Source organism: Alosa sapidissima, chromosome 20 (assembly GCF_018492685.1).
Source record: "Alosa sapidissima isolate fAloSap1 chromosome 20, fAloSap1.pri, whole genome shotgun sequence".
Taxonomy (NCBI): Eukaryota; Metazoa; Chordata; class Actinopteri; order Clupeiformes; family Clupeidae; genus Alosa; species Alosa sapidissima.
This window is the reverse complement of record NC_055976.1, coordinates 12,754,673-12,774,797: the sequence shown is the minus strand read 5'-3', so window position 1 is coordinate 12,774,797 and position 20,125 is coordinate 12,754,673. Positions and strand designations below refer to the sequence as shown.

General features: G+C 43.2%; 1 protein-coding gene across 1 annotated transcript; it reads left to right on the top strand.

Moving 5' to 3' along the window:
- Positions 1-1,355: 1,355 nt before the first annotated feature.
- Positions 1,356-19,427, top strand: mgarpa (mitochondria localized glutamic acid rich protein a). Its single transcript, XM_042075336.1, has 8 exons — positions 1,356-1,586; positions 7,206-7,303; positions 7,465-7,570; positions 8,930-8,950; positions 11,965-12,408; positions 15,243-16,696; positions 17,018-17,075; positions 17,310-19,427. Exons 1-7 carry the CDS (start codon positions 1,496-1,498, stop codon positions 17,051-17,053), a joined length of 2,250 nt encoding a protein of 749 aa, XP_041931270.1. The 5' UTR covers positions 1,356-1,495; the 3' UTR covers positions 17,054-17,075; positions 17,310-19,427.
- The last annotated feature ends 698 nt before the right edge of the window (positions 19,428-20,125 follow it).

Genomic DNA, 20,125 nt, shown 5'->3' with positions numbered 1-20,125 from the left:
AATACAGTGTCCAGTGGTGGCTGTTAAGGAGTAGCTATGCATAGTACGCTATACATTAACATGTAGTTTTGTATGGTTAACGCCAACATTAGAACTTTGGACTGTGTGAGCTACCTTTGTTTCCCCTTCAACAACTGAAACTAACAGTTGAACCGTTTACTTTAGGCTCTATTTATGGTTTGATGAGCAGACTGTTCATAAGTTACATTGCATGTTATTTGATAAAACAGCAGTGTACAGTTCCTCCTGTTTTGTGATCTTGCAGTTTTACAAATGCACTGAATTTCAACACTTTCCCAAATTTCTGATATTGCCGGGCAATATTTATGCTAAAACTCAGACATGCACTGGTGGACTCAGTGCCTCCGTGGTTGAACAAATGTTGATAAAGTGTGTGTTCAATGCAGAGTCACCATTGCCCGTGGACTTCTTACAGAAGTAAGAAGTCTTTGTGTTAATGTGAAGCGCTTTGAGTAGCTACTGGAAAATGCACTATATTACCTAAAATGCCCACTTTAGTAGTGAAATATAGAGAAAGTGTCCTATTGGCTGGCCTCCATAATGAGAGAAATGTTTCAGTGTCCCCTATGATGTGCCCCTAGTGCAACTAAATTCAATAATGTGTATTAATGAATGTCATAGTGGAGAAATAATCATCTCATCTGCACTGTACTTGTTTTTAATTGTTTAATTTAATTGTTTCATCTTTTGCCCCTGCCTTCCAGACCCTGAGTCTGCCACTGGACATGGAATTCATACATTACTTGAGATTGATTTTTTAACTCAAAATCACTGCAATTGTTCCTGTCCTTTTGGGCTGCAACAATCCTTATAGGACTCAGTACTTATGGTGACCATTACTTCAAAATATTTTTGCAGGGGTGGGGGGGGATTTTGCAGAGATTTTGAGAGTGGTTTGTGGTCTCTGGTTTTGAGGCTGGTTTTTAGTGGGGAAAGAACTTGTTGGGGGGGGGGGGGGCTGATGATCTGGGAGCAGAGGATGGACTTCACAGACACAGATAGCCTATATTATCGCTATAATCCATTAGGGCATTAAAATCAAATACTAAAATTTCAATATCAATTTATAGCCTAGTCCACATGATAACTTGCGTAGTTGAGCCAACACGAGCGTGTGAGCGTTTTTAGAGAATTTAAGTGGTAAACAAATGGGCTGTAGGCCTATTGGGATAAAGACTGCGTCCTAGGCATCCGTCTTTGTTTACTTTAAGTAATAGCATTGAACGCAACTGAACATTATTATTAAAAGCAACACTGTACATATCAGTCGCTCTGTGACGTCAAGGAAGGAAGTCTTGAGTGGAGAGCGTACGTCATAAAGCAACACGCTTCTAGAGTGGAGCTTTTACTAAGGACTTCCTCTGCTCATCCCCTCCCTCTCATCCATCCACCACGCCACTCTCTCGACAGGTCAACCAGAGCTCGCAGCGCACATTCACGCCGCATTCCCGTTGCTGCTGGATATCGCACGGCCATGTCTCTGTGTCGGGCAGCTTTGCAGAGATCTGGGCCTCTGGCTCGGCATTTACTCACAAAATCCCCCTTCTCTCACCTTAACAGAAATGGTAAGTTTGTAGAAAATGCTTGGTTAGTGGTATCAGTTTTATCATGCTTCAGAGGAATGTTTACGATTCTGAAGTTGTCATTTAGTATTGTGAAATGAATTGAAAAGACCCAACCCCCTTCTTTAATTGGAGAATGCCGAGTGAGGCATGCTTGGTTAAAACCTTGAAGGGACACGATGTACTTTTTGAATTTGAACCATCGACATTGTACCATAGGCGTCTGAGCAAAGCTATTTTGGAAAGATGGCACCCGTTTGGCGTTAAGGGGAGATGAAGGTCAGGAGAGATTTTTTCGTGATGCTGCAGTGGATTATTTATTTTATTTAAAACCGACAACCTGAAACCTGAAAATATTGCGCAACAATTTCGACAAAACGTGGCATAGCCTACAACTGTTGAACAAGTGGGAGCTGATTGCCTGATATCCTCAATTTCAGTAATTGATGGATATTCATATAGTTATTATCTAGTGATGGATATTCTTGACCAGTCTGTAACATAGGAGACCCAAATGTATGACCAAGTAACAATGCATGTCTGTTTTTCTCCTTGCTAGGTCTGCTACAATGTAGCAAAGACAAACTTCGATGCGTTATATTTTACAGAAATTTGTGAAATGACCCAGTTGGGATTGTCTTTTGAAACACGCTATTACATAATTTTGGATGGCGGGAGTTTTGAGAAGATTAACTTTTAAATACTTATGATATGTGACCTTCATTAGATCAAGGGTGCCAGGAAAATATGGTTCGTGCATATAGGCTCACGTGGTACATCCGTGTGACGTCTAGCTCAATGTATAGGCTGCCGGTGCGCAAGGCACGCACGACATGGAGTGTCCGTAGCCAACCCTCATGAACTTTGCGCGCGTGCATGTGCCTCGCTCATGAGTTAGCAAAACTAGAAAATGGCTGAATAATTGAAAGCCACACTCAAGCTTTACAGCTCTTTCGTTCTAAACGCGGATTACAATCGTTATCCCCAGTGACACTGCTGTAGCCTAAACGGGGTTGAGAACATGACTCGAACGGTTGCAGAATCTGAAGAAACGTGTGGTAGGGAAACACTTGACATACACTGATGGAAAACATTAGTGTGGTAGTGTCACTCACCATGGGTGTACAACATTAGAAGCTTTAGTCTTTAGACATCAGGCTGAAATATGTAGCCAATACCTAGAAAAGGTACATGGTGTACTTTCTGCTGTTCTAGAGCTCCCTTATCCGTTTGCTTAGTAAAAAACCTTCACAAAACAATAGCTGCAGTTTTTTTGTGTCAACGCTGCCGTTTTTGAGGAATCACTTGCGGTTCATTATGCAGGAATGCAACGTTTCGGACACGAGAAAATTGCAGTGCAACTGGACATGAAACTGCATTGTACTTCAGAACTGCAGGCTTATGCAGAATGTAAGCGTCAGAACGTATCCACAAAATTGCAGTTTCGTTTGTGACCGTAGGATAGACGTTAGCCAGGATGCGCCATTGCAGTAGTGTACTGGCCTCGTGTTTGCACACAGAGATGTACCAGGTCAAGGCCAGAATGGTCCCAGGCAGCTGCACTATTAAATCAGCTGATTAGACTCTGCATGCGTGACCAATGGCACCTTACTGGACTTTTAGGGTGACTGGACTACTGGCAGAAGGTCACGATAATTCTGACCTCGCCACAGGCTTTGTCTTCCCTAATTTCCCTCAGACCAATTTGGACACGCACACACACACACACAACTCCTGTCCAGTTGCCTTCTTGTACACACGTGCACATGCAGTATGTTCCCAGTCATCCCTGTGTCCCAGCATCCCTCTGCCATCCTGAGAAAGTTGTTCTCTCTAGGTCCCTCTGTCTTACTTCCAAGTAGCTACCCTTTGACTCCTGAGACAGATTAGCAGATTAGCTGGTATAAATAACACTCGTGTCTACAACCCATTTAACCGCTGCGGGTCCTGTGTGACAGGATTAACTTTGTGAGAATGTGGGAGAAAGCTGATGCTTTACTCATAACTGACTGTTATTCATAGTAGATAGCTGTTGTCTTTATCTGGGTTTCTCTAAATTATTATATTCATAGTGGGATATTTAAAAGGTTTGTCCAAATTCAGAGTATATTTTAGGGCCATTGTCACTGAGTAAGAGGTTATTGTTGGGCAGTATACCTATGCTAGTATACTAATGCCTGTACATTGTGTAATAAACACTTGAGAATGTCTGCACCACATTATGAACTCTCCCTGTACATTCTCACTAGTAGTTGGATGAATGGCAGGCTTGTAAGAACAATCCCTCTCTATCTGGCAAGAGGAAGCTATTGTCACTCAGCCAAGGGACGGAGTAAACACGACATTTGGCTCAAGCGACGCGCCACGCCACTGACGTAATGATAATGGCTTCTGCCAGAGAGTTAAGGGGACTGTTTCTAAACATGGATCCTGTGTGCATGTTGTCTGTTTTACATGTTCACATGTGAAAGTTTAGGTGGTGTGATTGACACCATTGCAGCAAATCAGACCAATGTAGTACAGTAAATGAAGAAAATGGCAAAACTATTATTTTTTTGTAAATAAGGGGATGACATTAGGGCAGCCGTGGCCTACTGGTTAGCGCTTCAGACTTGTAACGTTGCTGGTTCGAACCCCGACCTGTAGGCCACGGCTGAAGTGCCCTTGAGCAAGGCACCTAACCCATAACTGTCAACACTCTCGTTTTTCCCGGGTTCTCCCGTATTTAAAGGTCATCTCCAAGCACCCTCCCGTTTTGTTATTTCTCCCGGAAAACTCCTGTAATTTGCATGGCCATCAAACTTCATTTTAAAATCATTGATCCATTCATTTTTTCTGTTAGTCTGACATCTCTCAGGTTGCCAGATTGTGTATGAACTACACCCTACACATACACGATCATACACGAGTGAAATATCACTCACTTTCAATTCCAACCGTTTTGTCATAGGCTAAAACCTGGCAACCCAAAACCCAAATAAGGAAGTGGGTGCCGACTGCGCAGCCTAAATCTCGCAAGCAAGCGGGCTAGTTGAATAGCCTACTCCAGAACTAGCTGTTGGGAATTTAAGTGTAAACTGTTTAAGAAAAACTGTTATTGAGTGTTGTTGATGCACAATAGGCAACTTGTCCTCGGAACCGAATCTGACAGCAAGCAGCTTTGGAGTTTTTGAAGTAGGCTGCAGGCAGGCAGGCTGGTGGATACATTCTGGCATGCATAGACTTTCTATAAGGTAAAAGCAACAACGGAAATGCAGTGTTGAAACACGTATATGAAACATGTTGAATAAGCAAACACTGATCCGGTACAAACACTGACTGCACCCCCCCCCAAAAAAAAAAAAAAATCTGTGTGTGCAGTGTGTTTCACTAATTCACGGATTGGGATAAATGCAGAGTCCAAATTTCCCTCATGGGATCAAAAGAGTATATATACTTATACTGTTTCTAACTGAATGTACCCATCTCATTTGTAAGGTATTAAAAATCTTTTCTTTTATAGTTTTGTGTGCCTGAGTTCCCTCTTCAGAGTTTAATTGGGATGGCTTTATGGAAACAAGACCAAACAAGACAAGCTCTGACAGGCATATTTATGGATACCTAAACCCATCTCCAGCAATCCAATCAGGCTAGATCCAGTATCCCCTGCAGGGGTGAAAGCCTCTCAGATGCTTCCCTATAGGTCATTGTCCATTCTGGATCAGTAACCTGCTTTGTTTTGCCACTTGTTTGATTCCATTGGCAATCTTTTTAAAGCCAGCAGGGGCTCTGGCAGTAGAGGAGGGGTTATTTTAGAGTGGTCTGCGTAAGAAGGGAACGAGAAGGGTTAATCCAATTGTGATTCTTGTTAACTGGTGGTAATTATTTACGATCTGACAAGCTTAAGGATCCCACAGTGTCCATCGTAACACTCCCCCCCCCCCCCCCCCCCCCCAAAATATTGAATTGGTACACAAAATGAAATAACATTACATCAGGCCAATGGCTGTGTATAACATTACATCAGGCCAATGGCTGGCCAATTAACTTGCCCTAGATACCCTTTTATTTGCCCTGGGCCTTGAACCCTGAAGTTGGTCAATACAGAAGTCGGTGATTCCTCCTCATAGCATTTACTTTAATGGAACAGTCGTCACAGTTTTATTATAACACTCTCTGTAATGTATGCATTATGTCTTTCTAGCGGTCATTGCTGCACATAAGGCCATCCTTAAAAATATTTTTGTTTGCAGTAACAGCCAAAAAAAAATAAAAATGGGTCGGTAGGTAGGTCAATATTTTTTTTTTCAAGATTCAAAGTAAAAAAAAAAAGTTCAATTTTGGTCATGTTGATTACCTAGGAATGAATTTACACAAATGTGCATATCGTGACGTAACTGACTGGGTCTTCAACCCGTGCCTTCAGGCGCACCATTGCAAACCTCATTCTGATGCAGGTTATATAGACCAGCCTTTCTCAAACTTCTTTGACCTGAGGCCCGGTCATGGCAGACTTTTGGGTCATAGGGCTCATCTACATGTACCCAGAAAGAAGGCTACAATAGCTCTTGGCCACGTTATATTGAAATTTGACTATACAATACTCAATGCTATACAGTGTATTATACAGTCTGCTCTGTTTCTAAGGAAGTTCCAAAAAACAACGTCGTTCTATTAAGTTTCGTTAAATAAATAAATAGCCTTCCAACAGGTTGAAGCGGAGCTTTGATACCAACGTTATCGATTAGTTTCAGTTTCTCTCGCGCAGACTCGCATTGAATGAATGCTCATACCACCACTTAATTGTAGGGCTCCATGTTCAATGACATCGATAGCAGAAACGTTTGTTTTCTTTTTTCGTCGATCCGCGGTTTCTTGATCAACTGCGCAGCAAATTATCAGATGAAGCACCGGGCCTAATTTCACTCCACGACTCAGCAGTCTCCATGTTGCGGACCCATATTTTGAGAAATGCTGAATAGACCACAACCAATTTCAATACTCCGACACGGTCACCGCTAGACTAGGGGGAGAAGGGATGAGAAAAGATCTGGCCACAGTTCTTCCAGAACTTCGTAACAGCGTTATCAGTTTGTGTGAATGAAACGAAGTGACATGCGTAAAACCAATGGTGTAGAGATGACGCCACAGGTTTTTTTTTAAGTGAGCCACGTTTGCATGTAGGCAATTTATATTCACAATACTTGGGCCTACTAAAAGAACTATTATTTTATTGCATTTGTATTGGTTGTTTAGAGTAAAAAAAAACAATCGGTCGGTATTAACGCAAGTTTACAACCGGCAAGTCGGTCGGACTAAAAGGGGGAAAAAAAAAATATTTGGGTCGGTTCTAAATTGACAGGGTCGGTCGGGTTACGGCAAACGAAAATATTTTTAAGGATGGCCTAATGCTAATGTTTAACCGCTTTAGCAATACTCCTCCTACTCAGCACTGGCTTTTTAGAAGGTGATGACAGCTGTGCTGGCAGTTCTCAAAGTTTATTAGTTTATGTTGATGACCATCTGACTTTTTTTTTTTTTTTTTTTTTTTTTTTTTTTTTTTTTTTTTTTCCCATGCTCTGTCACCACTGAGATTGATTGCTCTCTGATCTGTTTCTTGTCCTTTCTTTCTTTCTTTCTCAGTCCCTCGAAGGACCATGTCATCAGTCCCTGGTGGCTCCGGCGAGAACATTGTTTATGCTTTGCTCTGCGGTGGCGCGCTGGCTGCGTCTCTCGCCTACGTAAGTGACACTACTACTTAACGTTTTATTTACGTTTTCCTTCTCTGTTCCTCTATTAAAACATATTAAATAACCTTAATGATCAGGATCAAGTGTCTTCAGTTTCAAAATACTTGTGAATGCACTAGGCCTAAAGGTTACCGTTTTTCATCCTTCCATAGACTTACCAAACCGTGACCTCAGACCACGACAGGTTTAATGACCGTATCACTGACATTAACGAGCGACCCAAGACCGAATGGAAGCCTAAACCATGGCCACCCAAGAGTAAGTCCTTTCCAGATTTCTTTGATCCCTGTTTTTTTTTTTTTTTTTTCCATTACTATATTAACCTGGCCACACCTTAGTCATGCACCTTAAAGACTGTAATGGTTTAAGAAGAGGCCATCATCCGGTTGCTCCCCCTATATGCTTTATTGGATGGCTCATCGCTTCTTTTCTGTCAGGTCACCTGCTACCAGTTAGCTCGCCATGCTAAGCTGACTAGCACTTTATCTGATGCCTCTGTGGTTAGGTCGGGACACCCAGGGCACAGACTGGTTAGCTATGTGGGGTTTGACATGCCTGATAATCCTGTACTTACAGGTATCTGTATATACAGTATGTTTAAAACTCGTCCCAATCCCTGACCTTATAGGTCCCGGTCCATGACCTCTCATAGCTCATGTTATACACACGTGTTGACACTCATGCTCACCGAGCCAGGCAAAATGTGTGTGTGGTCATGATTACACAGGACATGTTTGGGGTCCAACCTGCTCACACACTGCATATTCACACACACTTTCTCCTTCACCCTGTGCACACATAAGAGGTTTTGTGTGCGTGTTTTCTTTGTTCCAAAGGCTCAGAGCTTCCCTGCTGAGCTTCCTGCTTTAGCTTTATCTTTTTTTGTAGCACAGCAGGAGATGATTCAGGTCACTTTATCCACCTTATTTATGAAACCCTACATCCATCTGGTTTTTATCTTCTGTCCATTCTGTTTACATTATTACTTAGTGCAGTCTCAGCAGGCTAACTAGAATATTTTTCAACTTATTTCTTATGAAATACAGAGAGGGCGACACACACACTTATAACCACACACACAGCCATCTTGGCTCTGACCATCTGTTTTTAGCAGTAGTGTGGGGCAGCTCACCAGCAGGTGTGTCCACTCCTCCTGCCCACTGAGCAGAATTTAAGAGCTTGGTCCTTTTAGAGACCACAGACCATTCAGAATCTCCTAATGATTCTCGGCCAATGAAGCCTGCCCTGCATACCGGGCACCCCTTCCCTCTTTGTTGGTGATGTAATCTCTCTTAGTCAGTGGAGCTTAGGCCAGTCAGCTGTCACCACCAGGCATGTCACACCCGGATGGTCCCATACCGGCCACTGCCAAGACCACTTCCGATGCAGGAAAAACAAGCGTGTCCAAGCCAGTTACAGCTACTGTACAGACACACACACACACACACACACACACACACACAGGAAAAACTCACCATGTGTATGTCACTTATATTGACTCGCATGAAGGTTTTCATTTAGTGCAGGTTCCTTGCATGGCCATCCAGTAAAGCTATTGGAGGTTGTTTTTCTGAAGTTTACCCTTTAGTGAAACATTCCCTGTTTCTCTCTTCATAGGCAGGGATGATGATGAGGAGGGTGAGTCCCTTTGTGAACCTAAAGATTTTAATGATTTTATTCTAACCACGTCCATTAAACACACTGTCACTTAGTATGATATGTGGGTTGTGAGGATGAACTGCATGGATTTGATTCTTTAATAAGTACTCATTCACTAGTCAGACACTTTAACATCTTTTGGGATGTGTTGCTCATCTCAAGGGTTTTTATGAATAACTTCACTTACAAAAGGACACTTTCCAAGAGGGAATCTGAATAGAGACATTCAGATCTTCAAAATGGGGCCCTTTGATTTTAAGATCAATTTGTCCACCTGGAGGCAGTGAAGTCAGTGAACTGCCTCTTAGCTATCTGAAAACTAACATAGACACTCTCAGGGCATTGATTAAACACCTCATAGCTAGTGTTTGGAAACATATTTGATGAGAAATTCCCTGGTGGCCTTAAAATGGTTTGGATGGAATTTCTACACCTCTATGCCTTAAATAGCATGTGTGTGTGTGTGTGGGGTGGGGGGGTCTAGGAATGTGCTAATTTCCCCCTATACTTTCTCTGGACACCACATGCCTGTGTAGCTGGCACATATAGACTACAGTATGCCACACAACGGCATTTTCTAATACTAGAGTAGTGCATTTTTGAACATGAAACAGATTCTTAAGAACAGGAGAAGACGAGTCACCCACAAGTTGATGTATCAGAATAGTAATGTCTTCTGCTTTCCATAACATTAAAAACGGTAATGGATAAGGGTAATGAAATATAAATGAGCCTTTGGCTTGACCGTATCAAATCAATTCCACACTGCAAGTAGTCTGGATTGATTCATTCATTGTTGTACATCATTCTCAGTCAAGTTCATAGAGTTCAAAAAAAAAAACACCATATGGATATGTTATGTTTCATTGGAAGGGGTTATGTAGGAACAGAAAATGTAGTTATTAGTTGGTTCTTGCCAGTTAAAGCTCTGTAAGTGGTCACTCTTAACTATGAAATGGTCCCCATTTTGGAGATTCTGAAGTCTCTCTGGCTGATCACCTTTGAACACCTCTTTCTGTTTCACACACTTGAATAGTGGTTACCCTGTTCTGACCATCAAGAGATCATAACCGCTCTAGAAAGTAATTATTCATCCCTTAAACCTGTAACACAGAAGTAGCCTATTTGTAAGAAATGTGTTATTTTGTGATTAAGGACCGTTAAGATTTGGATTGCTGTTCCATTTTCTTTTTGTAGCTATAGTTATTTGTTTGATGTACTATCTAGATTTGCACAATATATTTGAGGTGCGCAAATTGGCTGTTTTTGCAATATGGTATAGAAATATGCCCCACACACTGCCTACTATATTTTACAGTATATGAAAAGATTATAGACCAATCCAGTGAATCACTATCTTAAAAAGTGTTAAATATTGTAAAAATGTTAGAAAACTTCATGGATGTTAAAGAGGAGAGTACTCTTGATTCCCAGTGACTACTAGACCTTATAAACAACCTTTAAAATGTGGTCAGTCATTGCTGTGGTCTAGATTTGAACTGTTTTTTTTTTTTAAAACCCAAACTGCATGTATACCACATCCAATTTATCCAAGTCTGATCCCACTCCAAAAAAACCTGTTGATCAGAACAGGGTTTGCCTTCCCTCGACACTTCCCGCCACACTGAAATCCTATTGGACTATCCCCGTTCAATTACCTGCTCTTTGAACCTATCAATCTCTCCTTCCTCTTCTCAACTCTCTTCCTGCCTACCTCAGAGCATAACAAGAAACACATAATAACGACAATAACACCTCACTAGAGTCAATCAAATGGCTTGATGGCACTCTGATGTGTTAAGCATACACAATCAGGATGTGTGAATGATGAGCCTTTTTTGTCTTTGACTAACCTCAAGTGACGTTTAAAAGAAGTTTGAAAGATGATGATCACTTTTTTTATTTTTATTTAAAAAAAAAACAAACAAACTAAAACAAGAACAGAAAACACAAGCTTCTAGTGCTCCTTGACAGTTTTGCTAACTCTGTGTCTGTTTTGACTCTTTCCAGCGGTTTAACTTATACTGGGCTGCAGACAACCTTGGCCCAATAGTCAAGAGTCAGGACTGTATGGATGAAAGTCACCCCTGCTACTGCTACTGCTAATGTCTCATTGAGTCCTGCTCTACAAGTAAAATTACACGACTGAACATAGTGTTGGATTTATTTATTGACTTTTTACGTTGACTTAAGAATTGGACACTGAAATCCAAATTGAATGGAATGTTTACATCATTGATTTTTAAAAACCAAGCATGTGCAGAAAGCTTTTTGTCAGAGGATAACTTATTAAACAAACACGCACAAGGAAGCACCTGGGTTGTGTGTCATTGGATTTTCCAGACTCACTGATAGCTTTGAACAGATGGTAAGCTCAGCCATCTTTTTTGTATCTCCCTCCCTCCCTTCCCTTCTCTCTGATCCATATCATCTTTGCCCTCCTTCACTCCTCTCTTACCCCCTCCCCTCCTTGGGTTTGCATGCAGCTTGCTGTGGGGTGTGTGAGATTGTGGTGGTTTGGCTTCGCAATTTTCTTTCCACAGGAGACGGCTGGTAAGAAAAGTGTGTGTGAGTAAGAGTTGGCATGAGTAATGACTTGTTAAAAGAGTTCCTAGTCAAGGTAGGTATTCCAATGCTTTTTTTCGGTGACAAATCTAAGTCAGTAAATTAACTCAAAGTAAGTGTTAGGACCGATGTACATAAAAACAAAGAGTACAAGTCAGAGCTGGGATGCTGAAGCGGATCACATCAGCTGTCCGCTAGTCCATACCATCTCTCGAAGCAGTCAAGAGCAGGAGATATCCACCAACAGAACAGACTATATGAAAAACCTCTTAGTCATGTTAGAGCCATCCAGGTAAGCGAGTACGAGAGTGTGCGTGTGTGTGTGGTGCTTTGTGTTTCTTAATTCACTGGATGAAATACTGATTTTTGTCCTGTCTGCTCTCTGTCTGTCCTTTTCCCCTTTGCTTCTGATCTTCTCGATTGACTAGGTGAAGGTGAGGAGGAGGGAGGTGAGGAAGGAGAGGAGGCAGCAACGGAGGATGGCGAGGCCGGAGAGGAGGTGGCCGCCGCAGAAAATGGAGAGGAGGCGGCCGCCGCAGAAGACGGAGCTGAACCCGAGGCTGAGGCAGAGCCTGCTGCTGAGGAGGAGGCTGGGCCCGCAGAGTCCGCAGTGGAGGCGGTTGCCGAGGCTGTCGTCACCGCGGAGCCTGCTGCTGCCGAGGAGGAGGCTGGGCCCGTAGAGACTGCAGTGGAGGCGGTTGCCGAGGCTGTGGCGGAGGCCGCGGAGGTCGTCGCCGAAGCCGCAGAGGTGGTTGCCGAGGTGGCGGAGGAGGTGGCTGCAGTGGCGGAGGAGGTGGAGAAGGTGGCGCAGGAGGTGGAGGCAGCGGCTGAGGCGGGTGGCGGCGCCGGAGACTGTGGAGGCTGCGCTGGCTGAGGCCATGGAGGAGCCAGCAGCAGAGGAGACCAACGGTACGCCCAGCTCTGAGGAAGCAGAGTCAGAGGCCTCTTAAGCCTGAGGGTACACACACACACACACACACTCAATCTCTCTCCCATACACGCACTACATCTCTTACACACTTTCTTCCAGAACTCACACACCCACTTCAGGTAGAGGCTCTCCCCATACCCACTTCCCAACCTTATGCAGCACAGACAGAAATGGATATATGCACACACGTACACTGCCGTTCGAACACCAAGGTGAGGAGTCAACCTAATCCACCATACCTACCTTGTCTGTCAGGGATACTCTACACTATAGTTTCCTCTGTGTTCACACGTGCAGTAATGCGGTCAACCTGTGTGGTGTAAATCTAGCCACTCAATACCTCTAGATTAGTTGTCTATCAATGGTAGCAGTTTTCACGATCAAACCACTTTGTTTTCAATAAGCACTGTTGTGTAGATAATATTTATTGGGAGATGAAAGTTGCTTGTTTCCAAGAACAGAATGTATGCCTGTGTGAACAAGAGTAGAATTTTTATTTTTTTTTCTGCCCGCTATACCTTAAATTCCTGTCCTCAGTGTAGATGCCCTGTGTGTTGTATTGATTTTTGGGTTGTTTGTTTTGTTGACTACGGTCAGGCACTGTAATGGCCAGTTGTGAATATATTATATGTAGTCCTTGAAGGGACTTGAAGAGTAAGAAAGGCTTTTACAGATGTCTACATCATAGACGTCTAGAGCTGGATTCCCTTGCCAGCAGAGATGGTGTCGGAATGAACATACCAATCACGTCCGTGTTTCAATGTTTCCATGAGGTCAACACGAGACAAGCCACTCTATACTACTCTGTTGATGCAGTATTTTTGGTGAAAATGGCACCAGTTTTCCTTGTGACCAAAACAGAAAACGAACTTGAGACTCTTTGTTCTGACTGTCCTTCTCTCCTCTCTTTTGTCCCTGTCACCACTAAACCACACTCTGTTTACAAGCTCTCACCAAGCTCACCTAGCTACGACCTTTTACCTGTGACTTGCCTTATGTCTGTTGCAAGGATCAAGGCCGCTCTCCAAAACACAAAAACTTGTCGAGAACTCATATGTTTTTGTTTTATCTTTAGTATCTGCTTTTTCTTCACTTGTGTATTGTAACCACCAATAGTTGATTATGCTTTCTTAGGGAACCCTTAGTGACGTTTTTTTCCCCTTTTCTATTTGTTTTATTTTGAAACAACTTGTGCACTTCTGCCAGATATCACTGAGTTGCCACACGCCAATGGAATGTGAATGAAGGTCTAATACTGCAGCTCCGCATTGGCTGTTCTTAACTCCATCGACTTCTAGTAACATGTGCAGGCTGTGCTACTGTAACCTTGTGGTATTCAACATTCATCTCTGATTACTCTCTACTGTTTTGGAAATACTAGGAACTCTAGATGTCTTTAATGTGAAAAGCTAGTAGGTTTAACTATTGTGTGCTCCATTTAACTGGATCAAGCAGTGGTGTAACAAGTAAGACTGGACAAGGGAATTTCAAGCCATTAAATAAAAGTATTGAGAACTTCAGAACGTATCCTTCGTGTTTAATTTCTCTTGAATTGGGTTTGCCTCTGCTAACACTGCTGTCCATGAAAACAAATAAGGCCTTAGCATCATTTCATTTTTAATTTTGAAGGTCAAGGTGTCTCCTGCAACTAAAACATTAAGCAAAATCCTATTTTAACAATCGCAAAAGTGTGGTCATCATATATTAACACCAGTAGTCTGCCGCTTACACAAGTACACTTTTTTTTAATTTTTTTTATTATTATTTTTTTACAGGATTTTGGAAGTGTTCTGTAGATGTTATTTTCTGGTGTGAGCATTTCTTTGTGATATTTGGCAGGAAGGCCTGGGTCACACATCTGCATGGGTTTTAAGAACGTTCATTTGTATTTTGTCTGTCACATGCAGGACCACAGGTCCATTTCAAATCCAGGCTGTTATTTCTACTCCTCCATTGTCTATTTAATTCATTTTCCTCTCCCTAGTACATACCTGATTCCATATTTCGCTTTTATGCTAGCATCTAGTGTACAGTATGTAGTACCTTCACTTTAGTCCTTAACAACCCTAAGGTAAACCTCACCATTTCTTGACCCACAACATATGTTCCTTCCCAATCACTATCTCTTCCTTACTTCACTTACTTCGCCCATTACTTATCTTTTTTTTATTATTTTTCTTTGAACTTGTCCATTCTGTTGGGCACTAAATTAATTAAGGTTGCACTAAATGTGTTTATAGTTTTGAAGTGCTGTAATATTTAGACATTGTTTCTACCTTTCAACCATTATGACATCCGAGTGTGCTTGAGAATGTTTTATTACCCAATTCAACTTGATTTTTGAAATGTCACAACACATGAGTGTTGGTTACTAACCAACTTTCTTGCATGTTCACAATTTCTCAATCACATACTCCATTACAGATGGCAAAGAAAGGCTAAAGTGGTCCCAAGGAAGACTTGGTATTTTTTTATTATTATTTTTTGTTATAAATGGCGCGGTTTCACAGTACAGTGAGCAAAACATGACCCCTCTACATTAGGTTGTCCTATACTTTTTGTTATATAGGCCTAGGTGAAGGGCATCTTTCACATCCATTTTGAGTTTCCATGGCAATCCTGTTAAATACATTTCAATTCCCCTTGAGAACACATCAAATGTGTAAGGAGAAGGTAATCGTCAAAAATGTATTGGTTTTTTTGGGTGTAAGGGATGAGTGTCTTTGTTTTAATTCTGTGTTGAGTGATTGGAAGCTGGTTGGTTCTGTGTTACAGGGACGGCGTCGGAGGCGCTCTCCACAGTATTTAGTGCTGTGGCTCCTGTGGAGATGGCTGCAGCCTCCATACTGGAGCCAGTGGCCGTGATCCCTGCAGAAGAGGAGCCTCTCCTTGTGGAGGAGTTGAAGGAGGAGGTGCCAGCTGCTCTAGAGGCCCCATCAGCAGCTGAAGAGGCACCTTCTGCTCCTGCTGAGGAAGCCCCAGCAGTCGAGGAGGCCCCTGCTGCTCCAGAAGTGGTTGAGGAGGCCGCTCCTGCCCCAACGGTCGAGGAGGCGCTAGTGACTGAAGCAGCTCCAGCAGTGGAGGAGGAGGCCGCTCCTGCCCCAGAAGTGGTTGAGGAGGCCGCTCCTGCCCCAGCGGTCGAGGAGGTGCTAGTGACTGAAGCAGCTCCAGCAGTGGAGGAGGAGGCCGCTCCTGCCCCAGCAGTTGAAGCCCCTGCTGCCCCAGAAGTGGTTGAGGAGGCCGCTCCTGCCCCAGCGGTCGAGGAGGTGCTAGTGACTGAAGCAGCTCCAGCAGTGGAGGAGGAGGCCGCTCCTGCCCCAGCGGTCGAGGAGGTGCTAGTGACTGAAGCAGCTCCAGCAGTGGAGGAGGAGGCCGCTCCTGCCCCAGCAGTTGAAGCCCCTGCTGCCCCAGAAGTGGTTGAGGAGGCCGCTCCTGCCCCAACGGTCGAGGAGGTGCTAGTGACTGAAGCAGCTCCAGCAGTGGAGGAGGAGGCCGCTCCTGCCCCATCAGTTGAAGCCCCTGCTGCCCCAGAAGTGGTTGAGGAGGCCGCTCCTGCCCCAGCAGTTGAAGCCCCTGCTGCCCCAGAAGTGGTTGAGGAGGCCGCTCCTGCCCCAGCAGTGGAGGAGGCTCCTGCAGTGGTTGAAGAAGCCCCTGTTGCTCCTGCAGTTGAGGAGGCGGCAGTGACTGAAGAGGCCCCAGCGGTGGTGGAGGAGGCACCAGCTTCCCCTGTAGCAGAGGAAGCACCTGCTGTACCCGCAGCAGAGGAGGCGCAAGCTGCCCCAGCAGCAGAAGAAGCTACGGCCCCAGTGGCTGTAGTGGAGAATGGCGCAGAGTCGCCTGCAAGTCAGGAGGTGGTCGTGGAAGAAGTCGTCGCAAGTGTGGTTGTGGAAGAGGTCGCAGCAAGACCTGCTGCGGAAGAGGTTGTTGTTGCAAGCGTGGTTGAAGAGGTCGCAGCAAGTCCGGTCGTGGAGGAAGTCGCAAGTGTTGTCGAGGTTGCCCCTGAAAGTCCAGCAGTGGTAGAAGTGACCACGGTTCCGGCCGAACCCGAGCCCGTTGCTCCAGCCCCTGTTGATGAGGCCCCAGCGCCAACTGAGCCCAAACGGGAGTACATTGTGGTTGTCCTGGAAGGAGCTCCAACATCTGACAAGAAGCCCAAGGTACTGGGAGTGTCCTCCATGACCGGCAGGGTCATCCCTGCCCCCGATGATGACGAGGAGCCGCTTGTCCAGGTAACAGGTAATTCGACTCGATGTACTAACACGCATGGCAAGGGCGGCGACAGGAGGAAATAGACATGACCTCACTTCCCTTTCTTCATTCACCTTTCTGGCTGGTGGAGGCTGTGCACATATAACCTCATGGATAACGCTGTACCGCCATCACTAGAGCATGACGGGCATCTGTGTGTCTCATTTCACTCTTCTCTGTCTGTGTGTGTGTACACAAACACTTACACACTGCATGAAAATCTTCCTCTCAAAGGTTATTTGACATTTAAGTCTTTGTTATATTGTATATTTCACTAATAGCTTTTTATTTGTTTTCCTCAGGGAAAGAGGCGGCTGCTTAGAGTTCAAATGCAGTAAGATAATCATATGGTTCTGTAAGGTAAATGTTTCAATCTACATATCCAGAAATTATACTTTACCCTACAAATTTCTTTACTAATAGTTCAACCCCATTCAGTTATTCCTGTACATTCATGACAACCCTTTATTCATTATATGGCAACAATTGTGGTGCATCTTTTGTTAAGTGGATTCCTTCATGCTTTCATATATTGTGAATATTTTCTCCATAAATGTGGGAGCTGAAATCTCTTCTGATGTGCTCTTTTCAAAGGACTTTGAATCACTGGATGGTAAAGCTCCCTCCGTCCCCTCAACTGGAAGAAGAAAAAATGGATGTGCCTTTCCCCCTTAACCCAACCTTCCAGTACCAAACCTGACTCTCCTCCCTCCCCTTACTGTCTATCTGCAGGAAATTTTGATTTGTGGTTCCTCCTGGTTCCTTCGAATAGAACAATTTCATGCAATTACTTGTTCTACAAACAACCCTCCTCTCTCCCAGTCAGAGAGCTGAGTATAGCGTTTAAGGCCACAGAAAGCATGCACAATCTATCCATAATACCACAATTATTGTAGTTGGAAGTCCAAATGTCAGTCATGACTATAGCTGCACTCCTACATTTAACTCGCATCTCAAATTGCAGATCTTTTCTTTTCTGAGTAACTGACTCGTGTCATTTGATCACTATCGAGGATCTGGTAAAACAAACTTTCAATTTTAATGCAACTGGTTACATTTTGCGAAGTGATGCACAGTGGTAGTAGTGTAGTTTGCTCCAGGAGTCTGTTAACACACGTGTAGTAATTCAGGTGTCGGCCTAGATAATTTCTCTACCAGTCCAGTAACACTATCACCTGCCTACACTTTAGTCTATGTTTACCAAATCTACTCTGTCCTGTCCTGAGCCAATCCCTGCTTCTCTACTTTACACTGCCTTTGCTGCTGTTAAAGGGCTGTGTTGGTAAATTAACTGTTGAACAAGCTTGACTTCAAGGTCAATTGCAGGGTAGAGGGGAGCTACAGCTACGTTTCTAGTAGCGCTCTGGTTTTGGAATTCAGCTCGGTTCGTTTCAGGTAACCTACCTCAGCCCTAACGCTTACCAGGCCATGATTCCTTACCACCATCCCAACTGTTGCCGTGCCGATTGGCTACACTAACCCCAGCAAAAACTGCCACAACAAGCTTTAAGCGAGCTCTACAGAAAGGGTCGCAGGCACTCCTCACTGCAAGCAGTTGTATTTTTATATAACTTAAAAGAAAATGCATTATTTATTTAACAAGATTTTAAAGGCACTACAGCTGTACACAATGTATTGCTGTTGTATTTTAAAAGATTACTGGCGTGTTTGGGGAATCATGGACCTACACTGTACCTTACTACCTCACTCCTCTCTATAGGCTCCTTAAGCCCTCGATCCTTCACTCCCTCTCTCCTGGAGCAAGCAGTGTTACAGCAATATCGGCAGTACTGTATCTGAGGCAAAAAATGTGATCCTTAAAACATTTGCTCGTCTGATGGCTACTGAAGCCCCATCCAATCATACAATGTGAAGCACTTGGAAACAATTGGTGCATGTGGTGCGGTGTACCTAGACTTACCAGCGACATCAAAAATGACCTCAGGATTGAGTCAGCTTTTCTGCTAGCATTCTCAGTCATATCAACACCCTTATCTTTCTCTCCACAATTAATGTTGCCCAGATTGTTTCTTTCAAGTCCATAGCTGCAAGACAATTCATGCCCCATCCCGATCAAAATGGTTGTTGTAGTGGGTACCATTGCTGGCAGCAGACTGATCGTGCTTCAGTGGTCAATTATAATGATCACTCAAGCACATGGCTTGTGTGGTTCAGTGGTGTTTATTTTGTTTTTAAACACTTGGTTGGTATAAGGGAATTTTTGTGTGAATTTATTTTTGCATAGTTTTTTTTTTCAGCTTGGCTTTCAATGATTTGCAATAGAAGTCCCACTCTTCAGTATATTTCATGATGCTTCAGCTGCTTCTTGCTAGGATACTCAAACAGCTCTGTTATAGTGTTTAGCATTCAGTATCTGGGTGTAATTAACTGTTTCATGCTTATATATAGCCTAGTTTTTGCAATTAATTCATTTTGTCATTTCTGTATTTATCATGTTTGAAGAAAGGGACCCTGAAGTGAATGTAAGAACACAAAATGAGTAGCTTTCTCAGTGTCTGTCCTTATGTGTTTGCTCACTGCTGTCTTCTTTTACCTTTTCCTTTTTTTGTAAACGTCAGCTGGCAGGGCATGTGATCTAGAACGTTGTGTTGCTCTGTTAGTTGCCTAGCTGATGGTCCACCCTGGTGGCCAATTTACTGTGAATGTAGACACATTCTGCCTGTTTGAAATAAAGAGGGATGAATAATTATATTGATTTGCTCTATTTGCATGTGTGTTTTCCCTATAGGTTTTGGGTTTCAGGTATGGTGACTGACAGTAGCCTCCACCAGGTGGCACTGTTTTCTCAAACAGAAAATACTTTTCCCCTCCAGGGTAGGTGTGACTATTGTTCCTGAAGTGAAGAAAATCACCCAGACCACAAGTGAGACAGGCCATTGTAGCTAACTTCCTTTATAATTGCTGATTAACTAATTTTGAATAGGATAATGCAAACACCTGAAGACCTATGCATTGAAAAGCCATAAAATATGTGAGATGATGATGATAGATAGATAGATAGATACTTTATTGATCCCCAGGGGAAATTCAAGGATCATGTGACTTATTGAAGTTTAAAGTCTAGAAAATAATATTGCGAAAACAGAAAAATGAGGCACTCCTGATATAAATATAAAAGGCCTTTGATCAAAATTGGATGAAAACTATAGTTGAAATGTGTTGGCATGTAGCCAATTTTGAGTAAATGCTTTTTATATTTATCAAGAGTGCCTCATTTTTCTGTTTTCTCAAAGTTGGCTTAGGCCCTTTTTTAAGAGCACCCTGATTTTTTTTTTTTAAATTATCATTAACATTCTTCAACCCAGAGAAGCGTTCCTTTTTTTCTTTCTAGAAAATAATACATTGACCAAAATTAACCAAATGGACCAAATCCACTTAAGTTTCCACTA